The 12,332-nt window shown below is 38.0% G+C and overlaps 1 protein-coding gene across 3 annotated transcripts in view; it reads right to left on the bottom strand.

The window, feature by feature from the left end:
- Positions 1-12,332, bottom strand: part of LAMA4 (laminin subunit alpha 4) — a 150,732-nt gene that overhangs the window by 22,016 nt on the left and 116,384 nt on the right. For all 3 annotated transcript variants that reach the window (XM_024740949.1, XM_024740950.1, XM_024740951.1), the window contains 9 exons: positions 10,600-10,776; positions 9,781-9,926; positions 8,951-9,113; positions 7,935-8,068; positions 7,299-7,470; positions 4,124-4,255; positions 2,545-2,687; positions 811-949; positions 218-355 (listed from right to left, as the gene is read on the bottom strand). In XM_024740949.1, the coding sequence (XP_024596717.1) occupies positions 218-355; positions 811-949; positions 2,545-2,687; positions 4,124-4,255; positions 7,299-7,470; positions 7,935-8,068; positions 8,951-9,113; positions 9,781-9,926; positions 10,600-10,776 (1,344 nt within the window). The remainder of the gene's footprint in view (positions 1-217; positions 356-810; positions 950-2,544; positions 2,688-4,123; positions 4,256-7,298; positions 7,471-7,934; positions 8,069-8,950; positions 9,114-9,780; positions 9,927-10,599; positions 10,777-12,332) is intronic.

Here is a 12,332-nt window from a genome sequence, read left to right as displayed (position 1 = left end):
TGAACCCCTGAGAGGTGGGTCTATGAAGCCCAGGTTAAAAACTCCTCATATACAACATATATAATATTTTACAAAGTGTTGGAAATGAGACATTTGTGTGTGTACACGAGTCAAAATTAATCTGAATTGAAAATCACTTTTAAGGTGCTTAAAAGTATTTTTAACAGACAAAACAATTACCACAAAGAAGATTCCACAGGGAAAAACAAATACTTACCCCTGAAGCATAATAGAACAGTAACCCATTTGGCTGTAATGTTCGGAAATTAAAACCTCCCTCAAAGCCATCGAAAAAAGTTATTTTCTGAATTGAAGCAATGAAACTCTGTCCATTGAAATATGCTCTGCGAGATATCTGTGTGCCAAAGAAAGTAGGAATACAGTGTTTGGATAATTATCAAAAAGCTTAAAATGCCCATTTCTTACATACCAAAGGCCTTATCTGCTAGTTCCTATGTTAATAGTTATGTTTTAATTTCTGGTTTATACTGAAATTCAGGCATGCTAGCCTTTCTTCTGTATGCCTCTAAAAGACGGGGTTTCAGCTTCCCTACTTCCTCCACCATGAGTGAGTGAAGATGCTCACGCAGCCTCTCTGGGCTTTGGTAGCCCCAACCATTGAAAAGTGAAGCAACTGGACAAGTCACAGAGGATCCCCACAAGCCTTTTTAGCTTAATGATTCTTCTTTCCACTGGTGGCAGAAAAGAGCCCAAGGTGTACACAGGATTACAGAGAAAAGAGCTTTTTCAGCTTTTAAGAGCAGTACGTTTCTTGTCTATTTATCAAAAACCTTTTGATCGTGTACTTACAAGAGAGTCTTCTGGGCATCCATAACCAACTCCCAGGGTTTCTGTCTGTTCTAATAAATTGAAATCTTTCTTTTGGAACTGGAAACCCTTCATACATCCTCTGAAATTGATATCCAGGGGAAGGTGTACTCTTAGGGTCCTGGAAAAGAAAATTAGTCTTTACTGATATAGCCATGATGATGATGGTAGTGGTGGTGATGATGATGTTACCCTACATATGTAGGATATAAAAATTTGATTTTATTTATAGTTATTTTTAATAGCTGTATAATTATTCATATTCTCATGCCTTCTTTCATAAGCACACAGTAATGTCTAATCTTTGCATACAGAACAGCTTTATTCTACATGAAGCCAATTTGTTTACTTCTTTATAATTTTCAAGATCCTTTAACTTACATTAGCTCATTTTATCTGTATAACAATTCAGTGATATAGATGGTGATGTTATTATTTCCCTTTTACAGATGATTAATAGGTTGAACCATAATGAACTGACATATGTATGGGTCAAAAATTGGCAGTTTCACATGGTTTACCTATAAAGTGAAACAGAAATATTAAATAATTTTTTTTAATGTCACAAGTAGTAAGTTAGGATTTGAACCCGGGTCTTCAGTCTTCCACTAATCCACTTGGGTCATGAACTCATTTACTTGTCCTTAATGTATCTGCAACACACTAATCAACTAAGGCTAGAGAAGGTTTTAGTGAACGTTGGGCCTCTGGAGCAATAGGAAAGTGAGAAATCCTTTATCTTTAAGATTAAGGATGGCATTTTGCTCAAAACTGTAATCCTAGCACCCATCATTATGGCTAATAGATAGGAAGTACCCAAGAACATATTATTGGATATTGTATGAATATGAAGTTAATTTTGAGCAAGTTACAATGACTTCCATGTATTTTAGGTGAACACTGGCCAAATTAAGGGGTAACAGTCCCACTTTACTCTGCTCTGACAAGATCATACCTGCATGATCACGCTAATTGACAGACTGAGGTGCACATACAGCAACCATAATGGTTAAATATCCCATGTGGCATGGCTGAAGGAAATGAAGAGGATATTTAGTTTGGAAAGGAAGCTTACGGTTGGGGCCTCATCCCAGAACAATTAGAATTTCTGGAGCATGGTCATGGGTAACAATGTTTATAAAAGTTCTCTAGTTTATTCTAATGTGAAGCAGGGTTGAGAGTGACTGGACTGGAATATCCTAAAGTTGTCTCTCAGTTTTAAGAGTCTCTGATGCTATGAACTGATGGTAGTGAGACAGCTGAAATTTTGACTATATTAATGTTTCATTATACTTAATTCACAACCCCCACAGGCTTAAAATTTTTGTTTACCCTAAGATGCTATTTGAGAGTTCAAATAAGTCTAAATTAATACTAAAACAAAGTAAATGAACACAACATTTCTTTGTTTTCACATAATACACATGCTCCACCTTTCCTCTTGTGGATAAGAAATACTGCATTAGACTATGTTCTAAGAGTAATAAATAATTAAAGAAATCTGTAGATCACATCTACTAGATGACAATTTAAGGGGGTCATGAGGACTAGCTGCACAGGGCCCATGGGTGAATGGCTGTGTGTGTGCTTCTGTAAACGTGTACAAAAGTAGTAGGTGGGAATGCTCAAACATTTACTACACCTCTCCTGGATGTTGAATCCCCAGCCCAGTGCTTCGTTAGGAACAAGCAGCTTAACAACAGCAAAAAAGCTTACCTTGATTCTAAGATTTCTGGGGGAGCTCCTCCAATGTATATGTCTGTAAAAGGTACTTTCATCTTTTCATTGTCCATGCTCTTGACATGTCGTCTGTCAACTACCAAAATCATTTTCTTATCATTGTGGTAAATGATTGAGATCTGGGAGAAATAGTGCATAGTAAGTTGATCACTGCTTAACAATCACCTCTTTGAAGACTGCTATATATTTTAATTATTCTGGTTGTAAGAGCTGGGCCTCCATGTTCTTATGCTTGTTTGTTCACAAAGCGGGGTATAAGATCTTCCTTTCTTACTCACAGACATGAAAACTCTTACTTACATAACCAGAAGTTCATATTTGCTGGAGAAGGGTTTCCATATGGAGATAGGGCTAGCCCAAGAAAAATTTTGCTATGAGACCAACTGTTTTATTTTGCCCCTCTGAGGGGATTCAGGAAAAAAATTATAAACAGTTACCTTCTGGGCCCTGGACTGAATGCTGCCAGGTGTCATTTTTTGGTGGTGTAGTGAGATGCTTTAATGAATGTGGGAAAGTGCCAGTCAGAGAAATAGTTAAAATATTCTTTGTAAACCATCCTCATGAAGGCTATGGACTTTGAACTGAAAAGAGAAATATAGCCTCTAGTCTCTCCATTTCAGTTCAACTTAAAAGATATTATGCCTTTTATATATTTTATTAAAGTGTAGATTTAAAGTAGCTGTTAGTGAAAATAGAAGAAATATATTATCAGTATACTTCACATCTGTTCAGGACTAAAGAGCACTCTTTGTGGGTTTTCTTTATAAGAAAATCTGTATTAGTATTTTCTAAGTTTTGGATAAATGGTTTAAAAGGAAATGATTTACTTATATCTACTCTTTTTACATTTAATGGGACTCAAGGAAAAAGCAAAAAAATGGCTGTGTATCTACACTCTCATTTTCAACAAATGTATAGAAGTGCCATCATAATCAAGAGATAGAGTATTAATGGGAGTCTTTTGATCAATGAAGCAATTAAAATGAATCTTCACTGACTCTTTTATTAGAAACTCCAATATGGGACTTCCCTTGTAGCACAGTGGTTAAGAGTCCGCCTGCCAATGCAGGGGACATGGGTTCGATCCCTGGTCTGGGAAGATTCCACATGCCGCGGAGCTACTAAGCCCGTGTGCCACAACTACTGAGCCTGTGTGCCACAACTACTGAAGCCCGCACGCATACAGCCTGTGCTCTGCAACAAGAGAAGCCACCGCAATGAGAAGCCTGCACACTGCAATGAAGAGCAGCCCCCGCTCATGGCAACTAGAGAAAGCCTGTGCACAGCAAAGAAGAACCAACGCAGCCAAAAATAAATAAATAAATAAATAAATTTATTAAAACAAACAAACAACTCCAATATGATAAAATATCCATTCTCTTAAAGCAAATGTTATCCTGGAGTTGAGTAGGTGAGGGCCTTTCACTTGGTTTTTATATGTGAAGGTGTTCAGTTTAATTACTTTCTCACCTATCTCATTTGACCATCTGATTAGATCAGTAGATCTAAATACAAATAAAACAAAACAAAATACTCAAACTGCAACGATCAGTACCTCATGGTATTTTGCATCATTAATTTGAGCTTTCTTCATTGTGTCTTCAAGATGCACAGGGCCGTTGCTAAACCCAAAGTCATAGGACACATGTAGGTAACCATTGCGCATTTCCAGGCTGAAAAACATACTCTGTGGAGGAGACAAAAAGTTATAAGATGTGAGCGTCTGCTATTATGAAAGAGAAGGTTTAGCTGAATTTGAGAAATAACACTGTATTCTTTATTATTGAAACTGTTTGCAGACTAAAGAAGTCTCATGATATTCTTATTATGAAATAAAAATCACAACTACATCCATATCAGCGGTTATGTCTCATTTATACACCAAAATTTTAATATTTATCTACAATTTAAAACAACTATCTTCTATTGTTTTTCATTTACTTTGTGAATTAATGAAATTTAAAATTTACCTTATTGACCTTTAACAATCTTGAAAACAGAGTATTATAGACCATATGTATTCAAACTGCCCTTTTTTAAGGCAACATTTCAAAGTTATAACAGGTCAATAGATGTGATTACATTTCACTTTAAGAGCAAAACTGGTTAACATTGAAAAAGAATTCCAAGGTATGCTGAAAAGAATCTTAGAAAATTATCAGCAAATATGGACCTAAGAAAAAGAGGGCCATTCCTGTGTTATTTTGAAACACTGGAGTTACGTAGATAAATATGGAATTATTATGCACTTGGACCATGTGATATTCAAGAACCAAAGTAATTCTGTAACACTCAAGTAATTTACTGGTCAGGCTTGCTTGTTTTAGAAGATAGTTCATAGACACAAGAATTCAATGGATTTTCGGGACTTCCCTGATGGTCCGGTTGTTAAGACTCTGCACTTCCAATGCAAGGGGGTGCGGGTTTGATACCTAGTCAGGGAGCTAAGATCCCACATGCCTCTCAGCCAAAAAACCAAAACATAAAAACAGAAGCAATATTGTAACAAATTCAATAAAGACTGAAAAAAAAAAAGAAGAATTCAATGGATTTGAAAAATAAAGTATTATGGAAAGTCCCTATTTCACAGAAAGTGATCTTTTGGGCAGAATTTATATACTCTTGAGAATGTGGAACAAAATCCACTGAGGTATAGAAAGAAAATATTTCAACTTCTATTTATACTCATTTTAAAACTCTAAAATAGAGAAAGAAGCTAACTTTTAATATTTAATACATGGATTGACTCTGGGCCTTCATTTTGTCCTTTGGATGGATTTTCATGGGATTTAGATTCACACAGTATGTGAGGCTTTGAGAATGAAGTTCCACACTTGAAGGCAGGCCATGGCCCCCCCACTCATTTCTTTGTGTTTAGCCTATTGCAATTATTGACGTTTATGTGTGCCTGGTTATGTGGATTTATGAGTGAGGTCACTTAATAATAGACTATTTACAGTAATTTTCTACTGAGATACAGTGATGTGAAAATATTTTGAGACATGTAGATGTTTGCAGATTATTTCCTGTAAGTTACTAAAAATGCTGTTAAGTTTCAAGAGGGTTACACATTTTCCTTATAAAATGAATTACTATTCTAAATTTATTGACCTTTATTTGTGATGACAAATGTCTTTTAGTAGTATAAAACCTACTAGCTACTAAAAAAAAACATACTTGATCTGTAATTTCAAGGTAGGGGCATTGTAACAATGGATGAGAAACTATTTTGGCAGGGAAGAAAGTTGTACTCTGGAGAGATGGTTTTTTTTAAAAAAAATTATGTATGTATGTATGTGTGTATTTATTTATTTATGTATTTATTTATTTATGGCTGCATTGGGTCTTGGTTGCTGCACGCGGGCTTTCTCTAGTTGTGGCAAGCGGGAGCTGCTCTTCATTGCAGTGCGTGGGCTTCTCATTGCGGTGGCTTCTCTTGTTGTGGAGTACGGGCTCTAGGTGCACGGGCTTCAGTAGTTGTGGCACATGGGCTCTAGAGCACAGGCTCAGTAGTTGTAGTGCATGGGCTTAGCTGCTCCGCGGCGTGTGGGATCTTCCCGGACCAGGGCTCGAACCCACGTCCCCTGCATTGGCAGGCGGATTCTTAACCACTGTGCCACCAGGGAAGCCCTGGGGAGATGGTTTTTAAAAAATGTATATCGAAAAGTTTTCTATTGGTAAGTAAATTTGTTGATGAAAAGAATGTAAGTATACTACCATAAAAACTCTCATATCTGCACTATTAAAACATTTCTGGAAAGAAATTTCTAACCTGTTTAAAAGTCTTTCAAATGAAGATTTTTAACCGTCTTGAATTCCTTTGTTAAAGTTTACAAAATGATACGATATCTGATTACCTTGCAAGAACTGACATCAGGAAAGATGAAAATCTGCCAGCTGAATTTCAAAGACAACTTTTGCCAATTGGTGAATGAGACTGAATAACCGTACCATGATTTAGTAAGCACAGCCAATCATATATTTCCTACATTTTTATTTATATGAGGTATCTTGTCTAGTTATGATAGCCAATAGAACTTAGTATTGAAATAAACTGGACTCAGGACAAAAGTTGTATCACAATGTGTTTAATGAGACTTTCAAAAATACTTAAGCATGTTTAATTACACTGTTCTCACTAACACTGCCATTAATAATTCTTGTATCATTAGCAAAATAAAATTAATTTTATTTTACTTCATCTTTATTTTAAAATTGTATTTATTTTTATTCAGTTTTTATATAAATTATCTTTTTCCTAGTTTTGAATATTATATTCATATGTAGTATATCATTAATAAATAAAGAGATGTATGTGTGTGTGTGTGTATATGTATATAAATATATATACACACACACACACATATATTAAGCATGCAAACTTCTTTTTAACTGATTAGGGCATATGATTTAAAAAGTCAGTGCTAAATTTCTGTAGACACATGCTCGCCTAGATCTTGGTGCTGATTTTCCTTAAAGTTCCCTTAGTTTATTAAAGGGGTTATATTTAATATACATCCAAAAACGTACTGCAGGGAAATGCATCTCATGGCTGCTTTTACTTACTGCTGACATCATTTCCCTGAAGGAAAAAAACCCAATTTTGCTTTCTAAGCTAAAACGTCAGTTTGATGGCATGACACACTCAACCTGGGAAGGTTCCTAGAAACATGCACAGCAGAAAGTAAAGGCAATAAGGGAGAAGATGTAGAATTTTTATTTTTACTCACTCCATTGACCATCAGGAGCACAAGGCCGTTGTCAGCTGGTGTTCTAACTTCTATGTCAAAGCGAGTCACCTGACCGAATTTCCCTCTCCTTGTGATATCCCTCACCACGGCATAACTAGAACCATCGAAAAAATAGCTGGCAGCCCGACTCTGAGTAAAGGCCAGTTTATCTCTGAAATAAAAATACAAGGATCATATGAATATGACAGCTTCTGTTATGCTTTTCAAATGAGGCCCTTTTAACCCATTCTCACGACATTTTTCATGGGCCTTAATAGCATTTAAATGAAGTCCTGATGTCTGCATGGGAGACACAAAGAAGCATTTAAACAAATTGTTTGTAATGGATTTTTTTTCTCTACCCTATGTGCTAAGATAACAGAAGGTTCCAGTGAGACCCCAGTCTCTGGAATCTGAAACCAAAGCTGCAAACAAGTAGTTTAACACTTTTAATAATAGTGCATGCTCATTATGGTAGAGAAGAACTGAAAAGTTGTGTGCAGGCATGACTATTATGCAGTTTCAAAACTGGTTTCCCCCCAAAAAAGATTGAAAACCTGAATATTTACCCACACTTGTCTCATCTGCAGCTCTTGCATGGCTATCAGATTTTTAGTACTCTTAACACGTTCTTACCTGGCACAGGGCACTGATTTGGAGGGATCCATATTATAGATGTGCTTAAAGTTGTACAAGCTGATCACATCATTGTTCAAAGTGGTCAATTCCAGGCAGCCAACGAAGCCAGGCAGGTTTAAGCTGGCAGGGAGCTGTGAAACAAGGTGAAGTCAACTGTGCCATGACCACATCTCATCCAGTCCACACAGATCAGGCAGTGAGACAACAGTAGGTCAAGGGGACCTTCCCACTGATAGAAATATCTTTCTAGACCTGAGTTTGTGTCTATTCTATGCTAAACCATCTAGAATAACAAAGATTTTTCAGTTGTCCATATCTTAGCAGAGAGGGTGGGGTTTATTGAGCATATAATATGTGCCAGTCACACACCTGACTGGATTCATGACCAAAGTCAATCCTTACACCAGCTCTGTGAGGTAGGTATTCCTGTCCTCACATAAAGAGAGGGAAAAGTAATTCTCAGAGGGGTTCAATAATGTGCCTCTCACTAGTGAGTAACAGTTCTGCAACTGAAATCCTGGATCAACTCCCTGTCTTCCTGGGCTTTTCCTGTATCTGCCCTTCAACAGGTCTCATCTCCCCTCCTAGACCCCACCCCCTCCCTCATCCTAGGTATTTCATTTCATGCCTGTATATTAGCTGAGATAACAGAATTTTTGAAACTGTCGTCTGTAAACCTGAAGACTAGCTATAAACCCACAAGGTACAGACATTCCTGCAGTAGGTGGGGGTAATTAATTACATATGCATGTATCAGAATGAAATAAATTGATATTCAAGTGTTAGATATAGCTTGAAAGTATTTGACACTATGAAAATATGGGTAGCACAGACCAGATTTAAGCAGCAGATTTACAGATCCTAATTCAGAATTCTACCACCCACTGAGCTAAACTCTTTTTTTTAAGATATTAAGGTTTCCATCCAAGCGCGGAATCACTGTAGGCTTTATGGACTTCTAAAAACAATCACTATATTTTTGCAATAAGTCAAAATATAGCTGGACAGCTCACCTTGAAGTTTGAAGGCACGCCACCAACATAAAACACAGTGTCCTCAGGATCCAGATCCAATAAGGAGTCATCTCCCGCAAATTCCCCCTTTTTAATAAACTTTTCTTCTGCGGTGCTACTTAGACTTGGGACTGTTAAAAACACCTTTCCGTGTTTTCCTACCCTGTTCAGATAAAGAATTTTCACTCTTTATTAGCCAGATAATTTGTAGAAAATATGTTTTTTTTTGTGTGTGTGATACACGGGCCTCTCACTGTTGTGGCCTCTCCCGTTGCGGAGCACAGGCTCCAGATGCGCAGGCTCAGCGGCCATGGCTCAGGAGCTGCTCCACGGCATGTGGGATCTTCTCGGACCGGGGCACGAACCCGTGTCCCCTGCATCGGCAGGCGGACTCTCAACCACTGAGCCACCAGGGAAGCCCGAAAATATGTTTTTTTTTTTTTTAAATGTCAAAATGTGAATATCCCTTCATCACAGAATTGGTGATTTGATTTTGTCACTTTCATAAGCATTTATATAATGTCAACAATCAAAGGGAAAGGGAAAAAAAGACATTCCATCTTGGAATCAATTCATGGATTGGCCAGATTAAAAACATCTAATAATCAGATTGCTCTTTAGAAGTGATGACTATTCTTTCTAATTTTTTGTTTTCCACTAAGGTGTTTGTGAAGGAGTATAGGAATAATGGAAGAAAGAGGAGCAACATCCATAGAAAGACTGTGTGTGTGTGTGTGTGTGTGTGTGTGTGTGTGTGCGCGTGCATGAGTGCATTCAACAGATTTTTTATGAAATTTGCAGATGAGCCCTGTGTCACGGATTCACTTTACCTTTCAATCTTGACAATGCTGAAGTAAGCAGGCCAGGAACTGACAGGCTTGGAGTCCAGGGGAATCTCTACATCCTTAGTTCCCAAGTTATAAACGTACACCAGGTTATCATTTTTGATTGCAAGACCCATGTACTCTTTTTTGGCCTGAAATGTCAAGAAGTCTCTTAAATAAAATCCATATGAATGAATATCATCTTTCGTTCTCATTTCTTTAAAAGACAATTAGCAATCCAGATGCTTGGCTGTATATAAGGCATGTCTGGCTTGAATTATTACCAAAGTGCCCATTAGACTGGGCAGCGCCTCGTTCTTTGCAGCCTCCCTGTGGCTGCATCAGTGTGCTGCCCCTACCCCCGATCCCTCCATGCCTGTCCAAATATACCTTGGGCAGGAAGGCAAGCAACTGTGGGCTTGTGGACATTTGATGGCTGTCAGGAGGGTGCTAACCTTGTTTGGTTAATCTGGGGATATAATGCAGCCTGGCAATACCGATTGCTATGCACCTTCAAAGCAGGATTCAGCATTAAACATAATAGGCCTCTGTACTCTGGGTGTCTTTGAAATGCTGCATTCAGACTCCTCAGAGTTAGCAGTGTGAGGCCGATATGAAGAAACCACAGAAATATCCCACACAGAGAAGGAATTACTTGTCCTAAAGTCACTACTTTAGTCTTGGCCTTAAAATGGTCTATACCTTTTGAGGTGCTAGAATAGAAATTTTGTTTATTTGCACAGGTAGCTTTGTTTTAAGGCAAGAGAAAAAGCACTTATCTTTCCTTTCAACATTATTCCATCATTTACAACCACATGCTCTTACGTTTTTGCTTCCGAGGTATAGGACGAACTGATCTGCAGTCCCACCCAGCTCTGGTTGCTTCACAGGAGGAGGCTTCATGTACAGGCTCAGGGACGTAAAGGTCTTTAAGTCATCCATTCTGGCTTTGGGATGCACTTCGACTGCCGACTGACCATCAAACATCATGGAGACTTGGATCTGGAGTTACAAAATTATTCCATTAAAAGTACCCTGCAGAAATGGGCATAGTGCTTTCCCATGGTACTCAATGGGCTTCCCTCATTCCCTATGAGGTCTCTGAGATTTACCCATGACCTCCAAGCCTTTGTTTACTTATGTCCTCAACTTGTTGGAGAAAGGATTTAAGGAAGATAATACAGTTTAAATTTAAAGTGAGGTGAAAGAAAGCAGAACAAAAAGGTGACAAAGTAGGTCTAAGAATGAGGATAAATATGCATTCCACAATGAACTACATATTTGGTTAAGGTGAACTAAACCGCTTGAAGGGATACTTGGTCAGTTATACAATTCACAATGCCCATAAAATTAACAACTAATTGATCAGGAGAATAATAACTAATCTTGGGTACTAATATAGCTAGGACCTTTTCCCTAGGGTCTTCAAAAGAGGAGCATGGGGTGAGGCTGTGAGCAATATCCTTGACCATGTCTGGACAGTTGGGAGGGGTCTAGAGGCCAGCTTTGAAGTCTTAGATGGGGTCTTAAAACCTGGCTCTGCCACTTACTAGCTATGGAACCACGAGCAAATCACTTAACCTGTAGTTTCCTCATCTGTAAAATGAGGACAATAAATTTGTTATGAGAATGAAACCAGATGATAACTGTAAAGTGTTTTCCAGTGCCTGGCTTTATCATTATAATAACTGTAGTGATGAGTTCATTAAGATGTTTCTTATTATGATCCTTAGAAAGGCATCACAACAAAGCAGGATTTAGTAAATACATTTCTAAGAGGCCCAATATAACGTGCTGAACTGCTCTGATTCGAGGTGACTTTCAGAGTATTAATAAGTAGATGGACTGTGTATATTCATGTCGTTTATGCAAATATTTATGAATAAGTAGATGTATTACATAACTGAATAATATTAATTTGATTAATACTGATGGTCAGTGAGTTCAAGATTATATTTCCAAGTGCCTAGAGTGCAGCTGTCTTATGTTGCCAGTTGAGTAAAGCACAATAAATCTTAATGAACAATCAAGCAGTGTATGGGATTAAAGTTCCTTTGTAAAAACTGAGAGTTTGAAAAAGATGTATATATGCATAGAAAGCATCTCCCTTTGGGGAGCTGTGTGGGCCCCAAAGGCATTGCCAAGACTCTCTTCAGAAAATGGTTTCAGGTGATTAAGGCCCCCAAATTCTACCCCACAGAAATAAAACTACCAGAAGGCATTCACAGAAACCTAGCATTGGAAATGCCACTTCTTGACAATAAATCTTTTTTGAAACGTTCTTCAAGGTATCTAAAAAAGGTGATTTGTGGGGTGGGACCAATTATCATATATCATTTAAAAGTTGGGGGCTTCCCTGGTGGCGCAGTGGTTGAGAGTTCACCTGCCGATGCAGGGGACACGGGTTCGTGCCCCGGTCCAGGAAGATCCCACATGCCGCGGAGCAGCTGGGCCCGTGAGCCATGGCTTCTGAGCCTGTGCGTCTGGAGCCTGTGCTACGCAACGGGAGAGGCCACAACAGTGAGAGACCCACATACCGCAAAAAAAAAAAAAAAAAA

The sequence above is a fragment of the Neophocaena asiaeorientalis genome, unplaced genomic scaffold (genome assembly GCF_003031525.2).
Source record: "Neophocaena asiaeorientalis asiaeorientalis breed wild unplaced genomic scaffold, Neophocaena_asiaeorientalis_V1.1 scaffold203, whole genome shotgun sequence".
Lineage (NCBI taxonomy): Eukaryota > Metazoa > Chordata > Mammalia > Artiodactyla > Phocoenidae > Neophocaena > Neophocaena asiaeorientalis.
The sequence above is the reverse complement of the archived record's forward strand: the minus strand, read 5'-3'. Positions and strand labels throughout refer to the sequence as shown.